This window comes from Zootoca vivipara, chromosome Z (genome assembly GCF_963506605.1).
Source record: "Zootoca vivipara chromosome Z, rZooViv1.1, whole genome shotgun sequence".
Classification (NCBI taxonomy): domain Eukaryota; kingdom Metazoa; phylum Chordata; class Lepidosauria; order Squamata; family Lacertidae; genus Zootoca; species Zootoca vivipara.
The window spans coordinates 39997371-40019098 of NC_083294.1; the positions used below are offsets into that span (position 1 = coordinate 39997371).

A 21728-nucleotide genomic window follows, 5' to 3' on the forward strand; every position below is an offset into this window, starting at 1 on the left:
GGGACAGACCCTAGTCACCAAGTTTAGCGGCGACCCGAGAGAGTACCTAGGCTTTGAGATGGAAATAAATTATGCGCTGGAACTGCATGCGGCAGAGCTCCCAGATGACGCGCACAGAGTCTCCTTTATCATAGAGCATTTGACGGGGGCCGCCAGAGAATGGGTCAGACCGCTCATCGCGCAAAAAAATAATTGCATAAAGAATGCAAAACTCTTCTTAGAAGCTTTAAAAATCATGTATGCTAGTGATTCGGAAATGGAAGCCACAAAAGAGCAGCTTCACAACTTAACACAAGGGAAATCGACAGTTCGAGACTACTGGGCGAGATTCACCATGCTAGTGCACAAACTGGGGTGGGATTTGAACAGTGAGCCAGTGAAATCAGCCTTCTACCTGGGGTTGCACTCAGATGTTAAGGATGAACTGGCAAGAGGTCCGAAACCGCGGACGATGGATGAGTTAAGCAAAGCGGCGCTAGCGGTGGGGGTGAGACAGGAATCCAGATGGAATGACAAACAAACGACGCGCGCAGCAAAGCCTTGGTTCCCACGCTCCCGGGACAGACCACATTACCAAACCCCACCCCAGGGCCCACCCCTAGTACCGCCCAGACCGAGCTCAGAGCCGGAACCGATGGAGATCGGTGGAGCGCACGCGCGGGCTTTTCAAACCCCGGCGGCGCCAAGACGCAAGGAGGGAAGAGGCGGGAATTGCTTTCTCTGCAACTCCCCCCAGCATCGCGTCAGAGACTGCCCTCATCACAGGGAGTGGCAAGGAAGGGCGGGAACGGTTGTGCCCTCCCCCACTGAAGCAGCACCACAGCATGGAAACGAGACAGCCTGGCTGCAGGAGACAAGGGGCAGCAGCCAGGCACAGTTAGCACACACCGGCCCCAACCCGCCCACCCGCACAGCGAGGAGCAACGACAGCCCACCCCCCCCCAGAGCAGGGGTGGTTCTAGAAGTGACGCTGACGCTCCCAAATGGTTGTCCCCTGACGGTACTCGCGTTAATTGACAGTGGTGCCTCGGCGAACTTCTTCTCGAGAAACTTTGCAGAAGAGCACCAGATCCAACTTCTGCAGCTAGATTTCCCCCTGCACGTCTCCACCATAGACGGCAGGGAGTTGCTGGGGGGGGGCATCACCCACCAGACCCCCCCCCATGAGAATGACGGTGGGACGACACTCGGAGACACTGGCATTCAACGTCACCACCATCTCTGACCCCCCCATCGTCTTGGGCATGAGCTGGCTGGCGCGCCATGACCCCTCCATCAGTTGGCACCAGAGATGCATCACGTTTGGATCGGACTTTTGTCTGGAACATTGCATGCAGCGCCAACCAGGGGAGGGGCCTCCCATCGCCACAGTGGCCACCATGCACATCAAGGGGGGTGAGGCAATACCCAAACCGTACTGGGACCTGCAGGAGGTCTTCAGCGAAGCGGAGTCCGACCACCTACCCCCACACAGGTCCTTTGACTGTCAGATCAACCTGGTGCCAGGGGCCACGCTACCCCCAGCCAAGCTGTACTCCATGTCAGATCAGGAACTGGAGGATCTGAGGGAGTTCATCGACAAGAACCTCAAGCGGGGGTTCATCAGAGAAAGCAAGGCAGCAGGGGGCAGCCCGGTCTTCTGGGTGGACAAGAAGGACACGCAACAGCGCCATCTGGTGGTGGATTTTAGGCGGCTCAATTCCATGACGGAACCGGTGGCTTTCCCAATGCCCAGAGTGGATGATCCGCTGACAGCGGCACGCAGGGGCAAGATTTTCACCAAGCTAGACCTGAGGGGGGCGTACAACTTGATCAGGATCCGGGAAGGCGATGAGTGGAAGACCACGATGTTCACGCCGCTGGGCTCTTTTGAATATCTGGTGATGCCCTTCGGTTTGCAAGGGGGCTCAGCATGCTTCCAGGCCTTTATGCACCACGTCCTGGGGTCCCTCCTCTTCAAGAAATGCCAGGATGTTCGGGACTATGTAAGGGGCTGTGACACCTGTCAGCGAGCAAAGGTGGTCAGAGCACCACCAGCAGGTTTGCTGGAGCCATTAGCCACACCGCACAGGCCGTGGGAAGTAGTGTCCATGGACTTCATCACAGACCTGCCGTCGTCCAGGGGCAAGACAGCAGTGTTGGTGGTGGTGGACCTCATGTCCAAAATGTGCCACTTTATACCGTGTGCCAGGGCGGTCTCTGCAGAAGAGACGGCCAAACTGTTTGTTGACCACGTATTCAGACTGCATGGATTACCTTTAAGAGTTATTTCGGATCGTGGCCGCCAATTTGTTTCCAGGTTCTGGCGGCGGCTCATGAACCTCCTGCAGGTGGAGGTCAGCTTGTCGACGGCTCGGCACCCGCAGACCAATGGACAGGCGGAGCGGGTCAACGCCATTCTGCAGCAGTACCTGAGATGTTACATCAGCCAGAGGCAAACGGACTGGGTGGATCGCCTGCCACTGGCAGAATTTGCCTACAACAATGCGGTGCACGTCTCCACAGGGGTGTCGCCCTTTAAGGCCAACTACGGGCGCGACCTCAGATCTTTCCCGGAGAGGGAGGGGGAGGAGGAGGAGGAGGGCCCACAGGCAGAGGATTGGGCAGAGGACCTGGAGACGGTGCACCAGCAGCTCAGAGAACACTTGGAGAGGGCCAAGGAAGCGTACAAGAAGGGGGCAGATCGCCACAGGCGACCGGGGGAGGTCATCAGGGTGGGGGACAAGGTTTGGTTGTCCTCGGAGGGACTGCCCACCAGAGGGAGGTGCAAAAAGCTGGCACCCAGAAGGTTGGGCCCCTTCACGGTCACGCAGCAGGTAAACCCGGTGGCATTCAGGCTGGCACTGCCAGAGGACATGAGAGTGCACCCTGTGTTTCATAGATCGCTGCTGTCTCCGTACAGGGAAAGTAGCAGGTTCCGAGACAGCGCACAGACCCCCGAGGGAGGGGGGGAGGGGGGAGGCAGGGAGCCACTCAATGAAGCAACAGCCATCCTTGATTCACGAAGGGGGGTGGGGGGCCTGGAGTACCTCATGGCATGGGAGGACGCCCCGCCATCCCAAAATGAATGGGTCCCAGCCACCCAGATACAGGAGGAATTCTTAGCGGAAGAATTCCATGCCCTCTTCCCGCACAGGCCCAAGCCCTGGCACATGGAACAGGAGTGGGAGGAGGAGGAAGCACAGGAGGGGGAAAGCAGTTCACCATGGAGATGGGAAGCAGAGTTTGAGGACACGGAGGAGGAGATATGGGCATTTCCGAGGTCCACTCAGTCAGAGGACGAGGTGGACTGGCAGCAGATTTTCACCCCCACCAGTTCTGAGGCCACAGACTTTTTGGGATTTCCCTCTTCACAGGAGGAAGGAGGGGGACAGAGGGACTGGGGGGAGGTGTTCACACCAACCGGATCGGACAGCACGGAGTTTCTAGGTTTTCAGTCACCACTGACACCCGAGCAGCCTCTAGGGAGGGGAGAAGGGGGGCCTGGGAGGGGGATGGATGTGAGGGGCAAGGGATATCGCGAAGCCCCTCCCCTCCTGAGTTCCAGCCCAGACCCGAGCGAGGCTAAAAAGAAGGAAAGCTCCAGCTCAAGTGGGGAAACAGGAAGTGGGTTCCAAGGCTCTGGCAGGGAAAGAGAGCCATCGTCCCAGGTGGGACAGGAAGGGGAAAGGAAGGGGGGCAGGCCAGTCAACTCCGGAACTTCGCAAAAGGCGTCGGGGGAAGAGGATGGGTCTCCCCAAGTTATTATGCTGGCGCAAAACGCGCCAAAAGCCACTTGGAGGTTCTGATTCAAGCTGAACAGATGTGTCTTTGTAAATAGCACTGCCATTAGCACTGTAAATACTCTGCACCAATAAAAGATGAAAGGCAGAGCTGTGTAGAGTCGTTACTCTGAAGTAGCCTTCTCCGGCGTCCGTGACAGTAACTTTTGAAAGGGCACCACAGTCGAGGATGGGAAGTTAATAGTTCTGAAAATGTGTTCACCAACATCCAGTTCAAAGGTGGAAGTCTTCACTCAAACAAGGAAGGTAACAGACATGCAGTGGGGGAGAACTTTTCTCAGTAAGTGAGATGATAAATATTCACAGTAGTGTTACAAAAATTGACAAGAGCTCTATTTTAAGTTCAGAAGAGAAGTAATTAATTTACCTTTTTTCTTTTTCAAATTGAGGCCTTTAATTTTGCTCAAGACTAGATAACAACTTTTAAGATATCGTTCACCTTTACAATTAAGTTATTTAGTCAATTATACAACACTCTCGCTTTAGGAAATGCTGAAGTTATTTAAATGTAAGATCACAAGTGGACAAGAATAGTTAGCAACTTAAGAGGCATTTTATAATAGCTCTCTTCCTGCCTTGAAATATACAAACAGGTTACTGTTTTCAAATACTCATTTGCTCAGCTGTTCTCAACTTCAAAGAACAATTGACAGATGAAATCACTTACAGGAATTCTACCTCGGGACCTGAAAGCAGAAACCTTCTTGAGATCTTCATCTGTGGCATTATATGGCACTACCAAGAGGGATGGGTAAGTGTCACAAAGTGCATAATGCTCATTGAGAAACGTTATCCTCCACTGTTCATTGGGCAGACGCTTAAAGAAAAAAAGAGATATTATTTATGTTTCACCTTCTTGTATCTGCTTAAAAGCATGCATCAAGGAACATAACTGGTGTGCTATTATGGCCACAGGGTGGCAACCACCTACCAATTTACCATGGATAGCTATAAACATCAGAACATGAGATGTGAAGAAGATAAAGGCTCACATGTGAGCAGATGCTGCTGATAATATGTTTTCTATATCTTAAAAATTATAAAAACATTGAGAAACCTTAGAGCCTTTTTCCTCTCTGAAATTTGACCAAAAAAACAGAAGTGCTTGGAATTTGCTCTGTCAGAAGGTATTTGTTGTCCTACAGAAAAATTACTACCGGTAATTAAAATTTAAACCAAAAACGGTACCAAAAATGGCAACGGAAAGCAGCTGAAAGGAAGCTTCCTTCTACAACCTCTTTTCACCATTATAACTCCCAAATATCCATTACTTGTGTTTAAGGGTCAATGAAGTTGAAGGCAGCTTCTGTGTTCAAATTATACAATTAATTTCTGCAAGGTGTCTGCTGACCTAACAGAATGCTGGAGGAGGACTCCCAAAGCCATAGCTGTCAACTTTTGGATTTGAAAATAAGGGATCAGCAGCAGCCTCACCTGTCCTGGGGACAGTCTACGGTATATCTAACAATCCAGGATAGCAGTGGGAAATGGCGCTGGAATAAGGGAATTTCCAGCAAAAAAAAGGGAAGGCTGACAGCTGTGGCTTGGAATAAGGGAGTTCCCTGCAAAAAAAAAGGGAGGGTTGACAGCTATGCCCAAAGCCCATCATATTATTGAGAAAGGATGACTAGCTCCCCATCTGCACTTGCATGCAAACTGGGATTTATGTGGGCTTTTGAATATTTTTTCACCTTTTCTTAAGACCTGGATCTCTAACCTTGGACCATACAGATGCATTCTTGAATCTGAATACTCCATATTCCATCAGAAAAATTACAAGAGGAAAAAAATCCATGGGAATTATGAATTATATTAACATGCATTCAACTTTTTAAATCTGTTTTTGTATTTCTCACAATGCAGTATGGAATGAGGCTTTGGGATTGTTCTGAGGTTAAATTGGATGCATCTTACTTGAACCTATTTTTCATCATTTTCTCTTTTAAAACTGAAGTGTGCTATTTTAAAATGATGTGCACAGAACAGGCCACTTAAATTGTGCCCTAATCATTTTGAATCTTGTGGAATAAAAGCACAAAAAAACTTAGGTGCATGATCTGTAAAGATCAGTAATGTCAGAAACTTCTAACTAAAAGTTTTTTTTAAAATCCCAAGGCTGGGGAAAAACACCTACTCACCTATACGGTACAGTAAATTCCATTAAGAACTGAAATGCTTTACTAACAAATATTTTTCTTCTGGATTCAATATAGGATTGTTGTTGTTGTTGTTGTCTCTAGAGACAATGGAGTGCACACCTCTGGGGGTGAAGTCAAACGGTAGGAGAATCACAGCACCTGCTGTGGCTGAAGAGTTAAGTAACCCTTAACTGCTTCCTCCTACATTGTTTCTGCTGCATTCGCAGCACCAGACTTCTCCGTGGCAGATTGTATAGCGGTCCTGGGCTGCCCAGATGATAAGGCCTCCCCCTTGGCCTTGCTGAGCAATACATGTGGCACCAGTTTGGCTGCAGGAATTGCTGGAAGGAGGCATACAAGTTCCCATCATAGCTGTCAAGTTCTCCCTTTTTTAAAGGGAAATTCCCTTATGTTGAATAGGCTTCCTCGTGAGAAAAGGGAAAACTTGACAGCTATGGTTCCCATCCAACTGTCTTAGGGACTCCACTTTGAATTAATTTGTGTAGGGTTTGCTCCTAAGTCTTTTCCTCTCCTGAAGAAAAGGCAGTGGGTAAGGACTTTTCCTTTGGGTTTACTCCCAAAGCCTTTCTCACAAAGGAGTATAGCTCAAGGCAGCAGAGGTTTAGGATCAAAGTCTTCCTTCCCATAAATGGGCTACCCTCCCAGGTTGAGCCCCACTTGCCCCTCACTTCCCACTACATCACATGCAGTAATAACTGTGTTATTGACCAGTGGACTCACTATTGGTCTCGTCCACTCTCCCGGAGCCTCTCTTCGTATGCAGGGGAAGTCCCTAAGTCACCGAGGATTTGAGACCCATCAGCTACCCTCACCTGGTTTAGCCAGCCAGTTAATGACATTTCCCAGGGTGTGGTCACATACTGGCAGCTTCCAGTAGCCACAGGTGAGAGCTGAATGCAGAGTGGGGACCAAAAATGACAAACTACCCCAGAAAGAGCATGACATGTCCCCCCCCCAGAAGTACAACCCTTCCCATAACACCCCATGGATGGTTCAACATCACACCTGTCAGAAACTATTTCATGAGTCAGCTTTGAAAGTTTTGTAACTTAAAAAAAGTTTCTCTCTATCCTATTTTTCTGTTTATTTAACCTGATTCCACCCCAAACAAAGTGTCACAAAGAAAAACGGCTCTGCAGATGCTGTGGTAAAGAAAAGACTTACTTGTCTCCTGTATTCAACCATGGGATTGTAGACTAGCCAGCCATTTTCAGAAAACTTCTCTTCGTTTGCAAATGCAAAAAAAGGCTAGGAATGAAAAGAAGTATTAGTCCTTCCAATTCCAACAGACAAAAGCAGCTTCAAGGGGACAATGCTGTCTTCAATTACGTCCCTAAAATAGTCAGTGACTGATTTGCACATGTTCCTATCAGTCACTCTTGAAATTCAAGCAGCTCCCCTCCTGTTAAAAACATGCTTTCATTTTCATTTTGAAATGTAAATGTAGAAGAGGACTTATCTTTAAAACCTAGTTATATGCAGTTCCCTGTTCCATCAAACAGAGATGCCTTTTCAAACTGAAGATTATCCAATAACACACTCATTGTTGTGTAAGACAGATTAGTTTGCCATCAGTGAAAGAAAAAGGTACTTATTGCTCATTTGCAGAATGACTCCCAAACATTCAGATGCAGATTTACCCTGTCTAAGCCTTAGGGGACCCAGGTGGCGCTGTGGTTAAACCACTGAGCCTACGGCTTGCTGATCAGAAGGTCGGCGGTTCGAATCCCTGTGACGGGGTGAGCTCCCGTTGCTTGGTCCCAGCTCCTGCCAACCTAGCAGTTCGAAAGCACGTCAAAATGCAAGTAGATAAATAGGAACCGCTACAGCGGGAAGGTAAACGGCGTTTCCATGTGCTGCTCTGGTTTGCCAGAAGCGGCTTTGTCATGCTGGCCACATGACCTGGAAGCTATACGCCGGCTCCCTTGGCCAATAATGCGAGATGAGCGCGCAACCCCAGAGTCGGTCACGACTGGACCTAATGGTCAGGGGTCCCTTTACCTTTACCTTTTAAGCCTTATGGTTACAGGTAGGTAGCCGTGTTGGTCTGAGTCAAAACAAAATAAAAAAATTCCTTCAGTAGCACCTTAAAGACCAACTAAGTTTTTATTTTGGTATGAGCTTTCGTGTGCATGCACACTTCATTAGATACCTTATGGGTTCAGGAAAGGAACGTGAGAATGCAAACTGCATCTCTGGACCACATTTAGTTGTTTCTGTATTCATATTACAGTACTGTATTCTACTTCAAACTGGTTATAAATTCTGGTTAAGGAATAACAGTGCAGACATAACATTAAGCGTGCGTGGGGAGGGGGGGGTAATACAGTATTTTGGGGCCAATTCTGAACACCTCATCTCAAGTTTCAGTTTTTTAAGGCTCTTGCCAATATTAGTAATCTGAACTACAACTACTCTGGGAATTCAAATATTTTAGTTATGCATCTTTTATTTAGAAACACCTCCAAAGGTGGACTAATGTCTGCGAATATACTGCTGATTTTGTGCCTGAAGGAAAAGGGAGAGCAAGAATACACTTCATTCCTAATTCCTTGTCACAGTTATAAGAGCCCTCTCCACCCACATGACCAACTTTTAAATGGTCTCTGGTTTGTATAAGAATTGACAAGAAAGGGTGAAAGTGAGGTGAACTGAATATGAAGTGCATCCCACTAGGTACAGGAAACCTTGGCAGATGTTACTAGAAAGATCTCCTGCAGCTAGTGAAAAGTGAGCTGCTAAAATATGACAGAATAAGGTGAACTGAAGAAACGGGGCATCATTAAAATCCATAAACTGCTTCTCTATTATTGTTTTTACAAAGGCAAGAAAATTAATTCTAGGAAAACCGGAGGGGGGGGGGGGAGACGATAATCACAAAAGCATTTTTGAAACAGACTAGTTCCAGCACCACAGGACTTACAAGAAAACATTGAGCAACATTCTCGCTCAAATTCTAGTCTGTGTGAACATGTGGGATGAAAAGCAAAATGCTCCCCATAAAAATGATTAAAAATTGTTATATGCTTACAAGCAAGAACAGCAAATCAGTAACAATATCCTTTGCATATGTCCCTGAAGAAAGCCTCCCGTTATCTAGGGAAATTATCCAGCCCTATCTATCAAATAGATGGGAAAGCTAGTGTGCTGGGTGCCAGAATTTTTGCCCTCGAAACAATTCTATTCACACAGGGGTATTTAAAACACCCAGAATCTCTTAAAACCACTAGACTAAAGGTGGTAGAAAGAAAATACAAACAGCCTGACTATAAAAAAGTACTGAGTATTTTGCTCTGGTGTTGTAATTTAGAGATCCTCATCCGTGTGATTCCCCCCACCCTGTGCCGATCCATGACGTATCCCGTCCCCTCCTCCCCCCACCCTGGCTTATCCCTGTGATTCCCCCACCCTGTACCGACCCATGACGTATCATGCCTGCTCTTCCCGCCACCCCCCGGCTCATCCCTGTGACTGGTCCAACCGTGTCCTGACCTATCCCGTCCCCTCCTCCTTCCAACCCCCAGCCAGGTGAGTCAGTACCTCCATCCGGCCTTGTCTGTAAAGGCTTTGGCCTAGTATGTAAACAGGAGCCGAGGTGCTATTGAGAGGAAAGGTTTTATAGGTGCAGTACCAGTGTAGCCACCGCTAGAGGGCGATGGGTTGCAACCTGGTTCTTTTCCCAGCATGCATTTTCGTCTGAGTGGTGTGTGTTGAAACACAGGGTTTGGTTTTTTTTACCTGGCTCAGGTTACATCTGTCTTTGAAAACGGCACGGGATTACTCTCATATTCACATGCGGCATTGTGTCAAAATTTGAATGCAATCGGTCAAGCGGTTTTCGTGAAATGTGGATACTCAATATCCACTCAAATGTGGATAATCAATATATATATATTGATTAGAATTATATAGCATGTTTTGAATGGCTGGTGCATTCTTAATAAAACTGTATATTCAACTTTTGAATAAAATTAAAGTGAGGGGACTACATCCATTCTAATCTTTAGAACATTTGCTTTAGCATATTGTGCTCTGCAAAAGCTGCACAGCGCCACACTGTCTGGAAAACAACCAACTCAGTATATTTGCAGAGTATATGTAAAAAGCGGCATCAAGAACTGCTTCCCCTTGGCTAAAGATTGAGATGCATCCCTTGGCCATGTCTGCCCAAAGACTATGCAACACCCTTGCTAGCCCCATCTGCACTTGCCTCCTAGCAGGCGGCCTGAATGCATCTTTTTAAGAGAGCTTTTGAAGATGCTGCATTAACAGTGCAGTGCAATTTTTTAGCTTTTGGAATTTTATTGCAATGTTGATTTATTTCTCATTAGCTGCTCTCAAGTGTTTTTCAGAATACAAAATAGGAGGAAATGATTTGGGAACAAATTTATTCAATATACAACAGTAATAACAAAATGCCCAATCCACAGTTGCATACTGAGCTTTGTGTACAATAGTCTCAGCCTAAATATGCTGCTCAACACACAGCACTGCTCGTTAACACCTGAGGAGGTATCCTGATTACCCAAAGCAAAGCACCAATGTCCAAGAAACTAAGGAGTGATCAGATGATAATCAACTTATCATGTTTTTCAGCTATCACCAGGTATGTTGATAGTGTTAATACACAATATATGTAAAGGAAAGTGAGAAATCAGTTTGGGATTTTTTCTCCTATGTATTTGTAAGTTGTATGCAATCTCTGCGTGGATACACACTGGGTACACAGTTATGTGCACAAGGGTTACATTCTGAAGATGGCACATATATGCATAAACGCATATACCTGAATCCCTGTGCTTACCTCTTAAGCTCTCTTAAGCCTTGTTTACTGGGCTCTGGTAGGTTCTCGTGAGATCTCGTGGGGCCATCCAAGTTCCTGCAAAAGGCTCCCAGATCCCAGTAAGCAAGCCTGGCACTAAACGAGCTTTTAAGCTTTTAAGTTAAATTAATTTGTGAAATTAATTTGTGGGATTCCAGCCGGCTGGCTTTCTACTGCACAAGGTTGAAATTGTGGAGGTTAATCGTGCCCAAGATGCAATCATACCGTACAATACAATTTCCAACGCCCTTCGATTTTAAAAGTGCCACGTGTTGGGAATGTTTGATCAAGATCTTAAGAATGAAACTATTGATCATATAAGTAGGGCCTTGAAACAAGATGCAGCAATGTGGAAGTGAACCACAAGCCAGGGTCTGGAGTGCAAAGTGTGCCAGGCCAAGCCTCATTTCCTAGCAGAATGGCAGCAGCAAGAAAGGAGAGCAAAGAATTTCAGCAGGGTGCCATAAGACACTGTTGTTGATTAGTCGTTTAGTCGTATCCAACTCTTTGTGACTCCATGGACCATAGCACGCCAGGCACTCCTGTCTTCCACTGCCTCCTGCAGTTTGGTCAAACTCATGTTGGTAGCTTCGAGAACACTGTCCAACCATCTCGTCCTCTGTTGTCTCCTTCTCCTTGTGCCCTCAATCTTTCCCAACATCAGGGTCTTTTCCAGGGAGTCTTCTCTTCTCATGAGCAGGCCAAAGTATTGGAGCCTCAGCTTCAGGATCTGTCCTTCCAGTGAGCACTCAGGGCTGATTTCCTTAAGAATGGATAGGTTTGATCTTCTTGCAGTCCATGGTGTCCATAAGACACTATGTTCAACTTTAAACCATTGCTCATTTTACCTAGGGGTTCAGTGTGATGTGTGAACCAGGCTAAGAAAAATTGACCCTCTCTGTGTGGTTATTTTGTATACATTTCACAAGATAACATCTTCTAAAACTCAGGGTCTTTTAGCCCCTGTTAACCAGCTTTCCCCATTTTATTCATGTATATGTATCACTCACCTTGGGATAATATTCCATGCTTCTGATGAAGAGGGTCCATGAAAAGGAATGTCTCAAGAATCTAATTTGTATCCTTCCTTTCCACGAAGGAGCTCAAGGTAAATTGTACTCCTCATGATCATTTCATCCTCCCCACTGATGCACAGTGACTGGCTCATGGTCACTTAGCAAGCTTCACGGCCAAATTGGGATTTGAACCCTGGTCACTCAAGGTCCTTGCCCTACTCCACCAAATTAGCCAGCGGCCTTTAAGATGGCACAGGAGTTTACCGAAGTTCACATATATATGTGTCTAAAATAATACATTCCCCTGCATTAGATTATGGAACATTATGACTGCATTCTTAGACAAACTTACTTGGAAATAAATCCTATTTAACTCACTGGGATTTGGTACATGAGTACATGTGGTTAGGAACAGATAGCAAAACTCAGACTATTATTTTTTAAATACTTTTTTCTACTTTTCATAAAAAAATAAAAAATGTAGAGTAGGAACAACTTACCGAGTTATATGACTGTGGAAAAGCACATTTGGTCAGGACCTCAAATATATCTCTTCTGCTGTGACCTTCTTGTTTCAATGCAAAACGTAAATTTCTCATATCCTAAAATTTAAATTAGAAAATTTAAAATTTAAAAACACAAGGTGAACACAAAGAGATGAGCAGACAAATCTATGCATTCCAGACAAATCTATGCATTCCAAGCACCTCTTCTCTATTTGTTCATTTGGTTTAGTCCTTCTGAATAGTCTCAAAGTGAAATATTGTGGTTTAACTAGTTTGTGGATGAGGCATCTTGTGGAGATGTGGGGGGGGGGGGCAAATCATAAGACATTCATCAAGTTTCAAGGACTGGTCTTTTATAGTAGCAGGCTAACAGAATCCATTATGCTTTAAGTTTCTGAAATCAACTGACACTGGTAATATAAATAAAGTACTTCAATCCCTTTTCTAGAGCAAGGGAACTTAGTTCAGTGGTTCAGCACTTGTTTTGTATGGAATAGGTCCCAAGTTCAATCCTGAGGAAAGACACAACGTACAGTAGGCAATATTGATGGACCTATGGTCTCACTCAGTAGAGGGTAGCCTCCTATGTCCCAGGTATCTTTTTAAAATTATAATTAAGAAATAGATGGTGATAACTAGATGAACAGAGCAGTACTGCAGTCACATCTCAACGATCTTGTCAGCCTGAATACCCAGTGATGCAATTTTATTATGCCCATTCAGCCAGGATTTCCTGCTTTATCTCTATCTTGCCAACATGTCTCACATCCACAAATTGCCAGCCCCATCTGCAAAGCTGCAGAAGGAGACAAGCCAGTTTCAACAAATCACTACACTCCAAATCCCAAGTGTCAGCCTTCCTTAGGCAGCTCTTTGCTATGAGTGAGCAAGACTCACTTGAGTGTTTCAGCATAGCTCTGTGCAACAGAGCATGTGCAGTAGGAAAGGCTTTCCCCTTATGTTCCCAAGATCCTAGGATAGGCTCTTTTTGGTGAAGGCAGGAAGAAACAAGGACTTTTCTGCAGAGGCACCTTGCTTGCGGAAATCCTTGCCTAAGGAAGTCCCATCAGGTTCGCGCACTTCAGTTTTTGACTGGCCTCAGATTGATTTCACTCCTATCTTGTATTTATCTTGGATGCTTTATTTATCTTATTTAACCAAAGTTATGCACCACTTACTTGAGCAGAAGCCCTAAGCGGTTTACAAAGGACAATCTAAAAGACTAAATGTTACTAAATGTTAAAAGAATGCATTAAGAACAAGTTGCTTTTACATGCACTTGTTTCAGCCTGACTGTATTTTTCTTATACTGCTGTACAGTGGTACCTCTACTTACAAATTTAATGCGTTCCAAATGCACATTTGTAAGTAGAAAAATTTGTAAGTCGAATCCCATAGGAATGCATTGGGAGAAAAAAATTCATAAGTAGAAAAAATCCTATCTAAATCGCATCCAAGATGGCGGACGGAGCTCCATTCGTAAGTCGAGTTATTCGTAAGTAGAGGTACCACTGTATAAGACTTAGCATATGTAATATACAAATATATGTTGCACATTGTATTCAGGGCTCCACTTTAACATACAATACAAAGAGAGATGGGATAACAGGCCCCACTCCACCCTTTACTGATAGGAGGCCAGCTCTATTTGTCCCCTCTCCTTCCCAAACTACTTACATTCTAATGGATCATTATAGAAACAAGATGCAAGAAGGAATCAGGCTTGAGTTTGCTTTCCTTCACCTTCCTTACACGTTGCTTTTTCCTTCTAGACTACAGGCTTATGACAGCAGGGACTGTCCTGCTTTTACTGATCTTCTGTATCCCACTATGGGAGCCACTAGTTAGCTGGAGAATAATGCTTTTATTACACAAACCTTGAAACCTGCCTTCAGAGCCCTGGCAGGTCACACCTTTTAAATCAAAACTACTGCAAGAATATATTATTGTATCCAAAATTTAGGAATCGACAAAATAAGATGTGCTATTGCCTAAAAGAACACAATGACTACTGTTTCAAATGGCAAAGGATTGTTCTGAATCTTACCTTGCAAGTAATATCTAGCCCATAGGAATTCTCTCCTCTGCTGGAAGCGCCTCCCATTTTCTCAATCCTTGAAATGACACCCAAAGGGACATCCACTGTTACCACTGGATCCTAGTTAGATAAATGATAAAGCAGATTATTTTTAACATGCCACATTAATTTTTTTAAGCAAAACATACGTCTATCATTCAAATATTTCACTGTTACACAGATGAAATTGTGTGACATTGATTTGATGGCAACTGCCTTCACATGATGAACAGCGGGCTTACTGTATTTTTCCATGTATAAGATGACCTTTTTTTCTTAATTTTTGTGATAACCAACCAACTCAGCAAATGCTATCAGAAAGTTACCTCCAAGCCGTCGCTGCCACCACCACAACCTCAACCTCTCTCTGTCACACTCTTCAGTTACAATACCATGGGGGGGGGGAGAGAGACTCATGGGTAAGAATGAAATACAAAAGTGTATCTCAAAGATAACTGAACAAACTACTGCAAGTATTTATAGGTAACCTCATCTCAATTGAGTCTGGCAACCTAGTTTCAACTGCAGGTGTTTTGACAGAACTGTGAATTGAGGCATATTCCTCCCCCCCCCAATGAGTTCTAAATTAACTACAATTATCAGTTGCACCTGATAAATCTAATTATTTCCATTTTATTTTGTCTAAATACTGGCCACTGAGCTCAAAGAGCTTGGAGGTTTTTGGCAAATGCCTGCGAAATGGTATTTTGCATTGAACACCCAAGATCTTGGAGTAAGTCTTTTTCTTCTTTTTGTCTCACTGTCAGCTGAAGAGGTCATCAAAACAGAGGGGACAGATAAAAGAGCCTGCTTGGGTCAGGGAGGCTCAAGCCACACAGCACCTCTGCCCAAAGACTCTGGAGCATCACCAGGTTCGTACACCTATTCTTGGAGATTTAAAATGTTTTTCAGAGTCAGCTGCTTAGCTCTATATAAGTTCTAGCGGGTGGTGCTGTGGTCTTAAATACTGAGTCTCTTGGGCTTGCAGATCAGAAGGTCGGCAGTTTGAGACCACATGACGGGGTGAGCTCCCATTACTCTGTCCCAGCTCCTGCCAACCTAGCCGTTTGAAACCATACCAGTGCAAGTAGATAAATATGTTCTGGCGGTAAGGTAAATGGTGTTTCCGTGCGCTCTGGTTTCAGTCACGGTGTTCTGTTGCGCTAGAAGCGGTTTAGTCGTGCTGGCTACATGACCAGGAAAGCTGTCTGTGGACAAATGCCAGCTCCCTCGGCCTGAAAGCGAGATGAGCACCGCACCCCATAGTCACTTTTGACTATGGACTTAACTGTCCAAGGATCCTTTACCTTACCAGCTTGGGCTAAAAATAGGTTTAAGTCAAAAAGCACCCTCTGCAGAATCCCCTTTTGCTTTCTGAGCTGCAGAACATGAGGGAAAAGTGTTGCTTGCTTCACATTGCATCTGAGCAATACAAGCTGGGAAAATTCATAATTGTAAATCAGGCAAATTCAACATGGCAAACTGCAACTATAATCAAATTTAAGCCAGCAGATAAGCCACTTTAAACAATCCCTCCCATCCCATGATATGCTGCTATAGAGTATTTACCGATTCCACACTTCTCAAGTAGAGCCTGTAGTTTGTTATGTATAGTCTTCCTTTAACAGGTCCATTAAATGGGCACATGTAAATGACTTCTTTGTCTGTGGAAGCAACAGCAGTTATACATTTAAAATATTGCAACACAGTCAAAAAACATCTTTCTTTCTATGGGACAAAACAGCAAGGATTTGCTTTCCATTCAAATAAGTGGCAGGGCTTGCTTATACCAATATGCCATACCTCTTTAAAGCAGGAAATTGTACATAGGAACACAGGAAACTGCCTTGAACTTAATCAGTTCAGCTTAGTATCAACTACAGGCTGGAGCCTCTGTCAGCCCTACCTAGAGATACCAAAGATTGAACGCAAGACCTTCTGCATTCAAAGCAGATGCCACTGAGCTTTGACACTTTCCAATACACCAGACAAGAAGGAAATAATGTAATTTTATGATGTATAAATCATTGTTGAAATAAATAAAAACTATTTAAAGAAGAAGAAGAAGGAAATAACTACCTAAATTGTTCCAGGTGTCCAATAGGGCTTTGTGTTTGGGAATGCAGAAAGTTGCCATGTTCACTTATTGGTCCACATAGTGACTCTCCAGGGTTTCAGAGAGAAACTTTTGCTAGCACTGAACCTGGGACCTTCTGCATACAAAGCATGTGCAAACGCTCTCTCCCTATGAACCTACCCAGACCCTGTGATCATAATCTGACGCCTTTCTTCCTGTGCCCCCTCCACGGGAGGTCCAGATGGTGGAAACACCAGAACAGGCCTTTTCTGCAGTGGCTCCCTGTTTGAAGAATGCCCTCCCTGGGGAGGCTCACCTGGTGCCTTCATTATACACCTTTAGGTGCCAAACAAAAATGTTCCTTTTCAACCAGGCTTTGGGCTGACTAACATCCTGCATACTTTAAAATGTCTTTGTTTGCCGGGGGAGGAGGTGTCATTCTTTTGTTCTGTTCCAGTTTCTATTATGTATTTCATGTTTTGATCTTGTGTTTTTATGCTGTGAACCACCGTAAGATCTACAGATGAAAATAAATTTAACAAATAACAAATGCTCTACTGCCAAGTTATGCCCCTTGCCGTAATATTCCTATCTATATTATTTTCAAAAAACAAGATTATACAAAAAAGGTACAGGTAAGTACCTTTCAAACTGCTGAATAATTTTTTAAAAACCTCTCCATACCCTTCCCACGAGTAATCCGCATCTCCATAGTACTCTTGAGCAGCTTTTGGCACATGAGCAGCCTTCCTATACCCTAAATACTGTAATACATGAGTTTTGAAGCTCACAGGGTTTTCAAAAGCAGGATCTGTGAAGTTCCACAGGCAGTGTTAGAAACTCCCATTGTTCCAGGCGAACTTTGCAAAAGGAAATTTCATTAGCGCGAGCAGTTTCTGAGCTCTGGGCGCAGTACTGTGCCTAAGATTTCAGATTAAAACAGCCACTGCTGAAAGGAAAGGAGGACCTTTCTTTTTTGCCTCCCCACTTTCAGCTACTCTCTGAAAACTGGAGAAGAGAGCCTCTTAAGAATATTAGAGGAGTGGGCAGGGGAAGGACTAGACCATGTGAAAAATGAACATAATATTCAAGCTGCAGTTCATTCATTTTCAGCTTCGTATTCTTGTTCTAAAAAAGTGCGCCTAGACATTCTATTATTGTGCCCATTACCAAGGTTTAAGGTGCCGTTTAGCTCCTGGGTTTCATATCTCAGTTTCTAACACTGTCCGCAGGACATTCCAAATGGCTGAAAGTGCCCTTAGTGTAACTTGGAACCCACCCTATGTTAAATGGACATTAGCAGCTGCACCAAGTGATAACTTGCACAAGAGAAAACAGCCACAACAGTCCCATTATGATAGACAATACTTTCACAAAGAACCCTAACAGGCATAGATGGCATTGCTTTACGGCGCCAGCATTGAATATTGGCTCCTGCTAGGTCTTTTCAATACCTGGCTGTGGTTGAATGGACAACTACCAGCACATCTCCAATCGGTCAAGTTACAGTTAGTAACTTGAACTCAATACAGATTTATGTTTATTATTATGTTGCATTATACAGAACCAGGAGCCACTGTTGACCACTTGAGAGCAAGAAGGACCGGAATATTTGGGGGTGTGAGGAGAACAGCAATAGACACAGGGGGATGGTTCTTAGCTAAGAGGCAGAGCATTTGCTTTGTATGAAAAAGGTCCCCAGTTCAATCCCTCTAGGCATTTCTATGTAGGGTTGAGTGAGATCCCATCTGAAACCCCAGAGAGTTACTGCCAGTTAGTGCAGGCAACAATGAGCTAAATGGTCCCTCAAAGGCATCAGTGATCAAGCAGGGATATAAGAGATCATGTATTGTGGACCCAAGTTGTTAAGGGCTTTGCAAATTAATACAAGAACCTCGAACCTGTTCCAGTAGTGTAGGGGCAGGCAGTACAAGCTCTTAAGCACTGGAATTATGTGCTGGAGATAGTCTGTCCCTCGTAGCAGTCTAATCACAGCATCATGCTCATTTTCGTTTTCCATAATAATAAACCACAAAAAACGCAACCTGCTGAGAAAATTACATACAATGTCTAATTTATCTCCACATAGGGGTACACAATGTAGTAAATAGCAGTGGCACTCAACCGCTCAGTCATGTGAGTCCAAATAAAGTATTACAACAAATGTTCAAACAGGACCCAATATATGTGGATCCTATGAAGTACGAAGTCCATAAGTAGATGCAAGCATCCATAAGTAGGTGCAAGTAGATGCAAGTATTTGTTGTAATACTTTATTTGGACTTACATGACAGAGCGGTTGAGTGCCACTGCTATTTACTACATTGTGTACCCCTATGTGGAGATAAATTAGACATTGTATGTAATTTTCTCAGCAGGTTGCGTTTTTTGTGGTTTATGCTTGAACTGTACGTGACCTAGGTCCTTTTGGTGTTGGATCATTTTCGTTTTCCAGCTGAAAATATTTCACTTTCACTCACATTTCCACCCTGCAAGCTAGATGCTCTTTTATAAAAAATACTTAGATAACACAATAAAGGAGAGCCTAGCTTCTTCCAAAAGTGCTAGCCCTTGACACAGTGGAGTTTATTTTAGTGGGGGGGGGGCGCTAAAATATATTATCCTCCACTTGGCCTGTTCATGGATCTTCTTGCACATTTGAACTGGCTCTTGGGAAATTGATTATGTACAACCGTTGGTCTGTGTTTTTACCTGTCCCTCTGGTTTCCCCTGGTAGACGAGGTATTTCTTCATTGCGTTCCCAGTTAGTTCCATCTTTCATAGGCTAAGGAGAAAATAACAATATCAAAAGAAGAACTGATTAGATCATTCAGTTTTGCCATAGCCCTGCACCTGCAAACTTCATATCAGAAGAGGAAGCTGAGAAATTACAGAGCTCTAGTACACACTTGGTGTTCCCCATATTTCCTTTCAGGTATTAAGTTTGAAGTTTTAAGAGAAAAAGACGTTACAAACCTAAAGATGTTAGGAACAATCCAGATCCTCAAGCACAAAACTAATGACAGCTAATGGCTTCAGAGATAGATATCCAGAAATATTATTTATTTATTTTTAAAAAGAAAGACAAATAGAGAAAGACAGTTTGAACCAGAAAATATACTTGCCTTTTTAACTGAGGAGCCCTCGAAGGAATTTGAGTTACATCTAGGGGTTGATGAGGACGCCATGATGGGGGGGGAGGGGGATCTGTTAAGAAAGCAGGCATACAGGATGTAAAATTTAGCTGGATTGCATACATTATTATATTCCAATGCAACACTTTCAAGGGTGGGGAGAAAAGATCATTTCAATAAATGCCTCCATTTTACTCATTATAATCACAATACTGGGTGGCTTCCAAAGATCTCACATGCTCTTTACACTAAAAGCTTTTTGGAAAGTGAATTAAAACATTAAAAGTGGTTCCAACAATGGTAGCCAGCCAAGCCAACAGAATACTTAAATAGCAGAAGTTTTCCATTTGGGGTTGAGTGTTGGTGGAAAGCAGAAGTTTTTTGTTTGTTTTTTAAAGTTAGCCACTTTCACCAATCCATGTTAGCAAGATTGAACACACCAACAGAAGACAATGAAAATGAAAAGAGCAGTCAATTTTCCAGTTTTGATTCCTGAAGTGAAGCAGTTATAAGATGCGTGCTTGCCACCTCCTTGATGGGACTACTTTAAATTGCTGTGCTAGTTTTGATTAAAAGCAAGTGCATTGGTGGATTTTGGATTGAGGTAGGGGAGGTCGAAGTACTCCTCCTACTGATGCAACAACTTCCACTACTGGCAGTGTGCTTTTTTCGCTGTTCCAGGATCATAATGTACCTATCTGCCAATGATCTGATGCAGTGCTGTTGTTTTTTACAGCTGGGGCGCGGTTCCGGCACCTCTCAGGTAGGTACCATTGCAGGCCAGCACTCCCCCTACCCACTTCTTGCCTTTACGTACACCTAAGAAGCCCAAAATGAACATTTCAAGTCAAAATGGAAGCTGGCCAGCATGTGGAAGTTTACACTTTTTTTTAGATTAGCTCCTAGCCACAATTTGTCAAGTTACAGGGCAGGGCCAAATCTTATTTCCTTTTCTTCAATCCAATTCCTGTGTAGCAGCAGCGGGCTCTAAGCCTTCCAGCCAGGTGCTTACCATTGCATGCACACACATTTGCACAAGGGCTCTTCTGAGCTGCCCTCGCCAACCACCTGAATCTAAGAGAACAAGGGAGGTAGGGGTGTATTTATTTGACTTGCACCAGAACCAGGAACTCAAACCAGCCAGGAAGACAGCTTGCTGTAGTTTTTATCACCTCTGCATGTGGTGAACACGGCGGTAGTGACTTGCGGCACCTATTTTTCGGGGTGGTGATGGTGGGGAGCACAGAATATATGGTTGCTTAGACAGCAAATTTTGGGAGCTCTCCAATTCCTCAAGAGGCAACCTGATCTGGTTAACAACAACGAAAGATTTATACGATCTGAAGAGAAACCTCAGCAAGGTGAAAGTGTGGGATTCTGATGTTGACCAAAGCGTAACGGCGGGGGTAGCCGAGTTTTTGGTAGCAGTCCTCCAAGGAGCAGGTTAACAAGGAAAGCCACTAATTCTATATGTATATATATATATATATATGTGTGTGTATGTAGCTGACTGCTGCCTTTTTATATATATTTCAAGGCTTTTATATGTTATTTTCTCTTTTATGGTTTTATTTGCAAAATGCCTAATAAAGGTTTGATAAGTAAAACAACAACAACAAACAACAACAACAACAACAACAACAACAACTTATTTGTACCCCGCTCATCTGGCTGGGTCTCCCCAGCCACTCTGGGCGGCTTCCAACAAAGATTAAAAAAACATTAAAATGTCACACATTAAAAACTTCCCCAAACAGGGCTGCCTTCAGATGTCAGGTTCCCCATGTCATGTGATGGGAGGGCATTCCACAGGGCAGGTGCCACTACCGATAAGGCCCTCTGCCTGGTTCCCTGTAGCTTTGCTTCTCACAGGGAGGAAACCGCCAGAAGGCCTCAGTGCTGGACCTCAGTGTCCGGGCTGAACAATGGGGGTGGAGATGCTCCTTCAGGTATACTGGACCGAGGCCGTTTAGGGCTTTAAAGGTTAGCACCAACACTTCGAATTGTGCTCGGAAACGTACTGAGAGTCAATGTAGGTCTTTCAGGACTGGTGTTATATAGTCTTGGTGGCCATTCCCAGTCACCAGTCTAGCTGCCACATTCTGGATTAGTTGTAGTTTCCGGGTCACCTTCAAAGGTAGCCCCACATAGAGAG

At 44.4% G+C, this 21728-nt stretch overlaps 1 protein-coding gene across 2 annotated transcripts in view; it reads right to left on the bottom strand.

The window, feature by feature from the left end:
• MTM1 (myotubularin 1) overlaps positions 1–21728 on the bottom strand; it is a 52128-nt gene that overhangs the window by 20445 nt on the left and 9955 nt on the right. For both annotated transcript variants that reach the window (XM_035113255.2, XM_035113254.2), the window contains exons 2-8: positions 19565–19646; positions 19152–19224; positions 15932–16026; positions 14333–14443; positions 12280–12381; positions 7106–7189; positions 4450–4599 (exon numbers count right to left, since the gene is read on the bottom strand). In XM_035113255.2, coding sequence (XP_034969146.1) covers positions 4450–4599; positions 7106–7189; positions 12280–12381; positions 14333–14443; positions 15932–16026; positions 19152–19224; positions 19565–19627 — 678 coding nt within the window. In that variant the 5' untranslated portion in view covers positions 19628–19646. The remainder of the gene's footprint in view (positions 1–4449; positions 4600–7105; positions 7190–12279; positions 12382–14332; positions 14444–15931; positions 16027–19151; positions 19225–19564; positions 19647–21728) is intronic.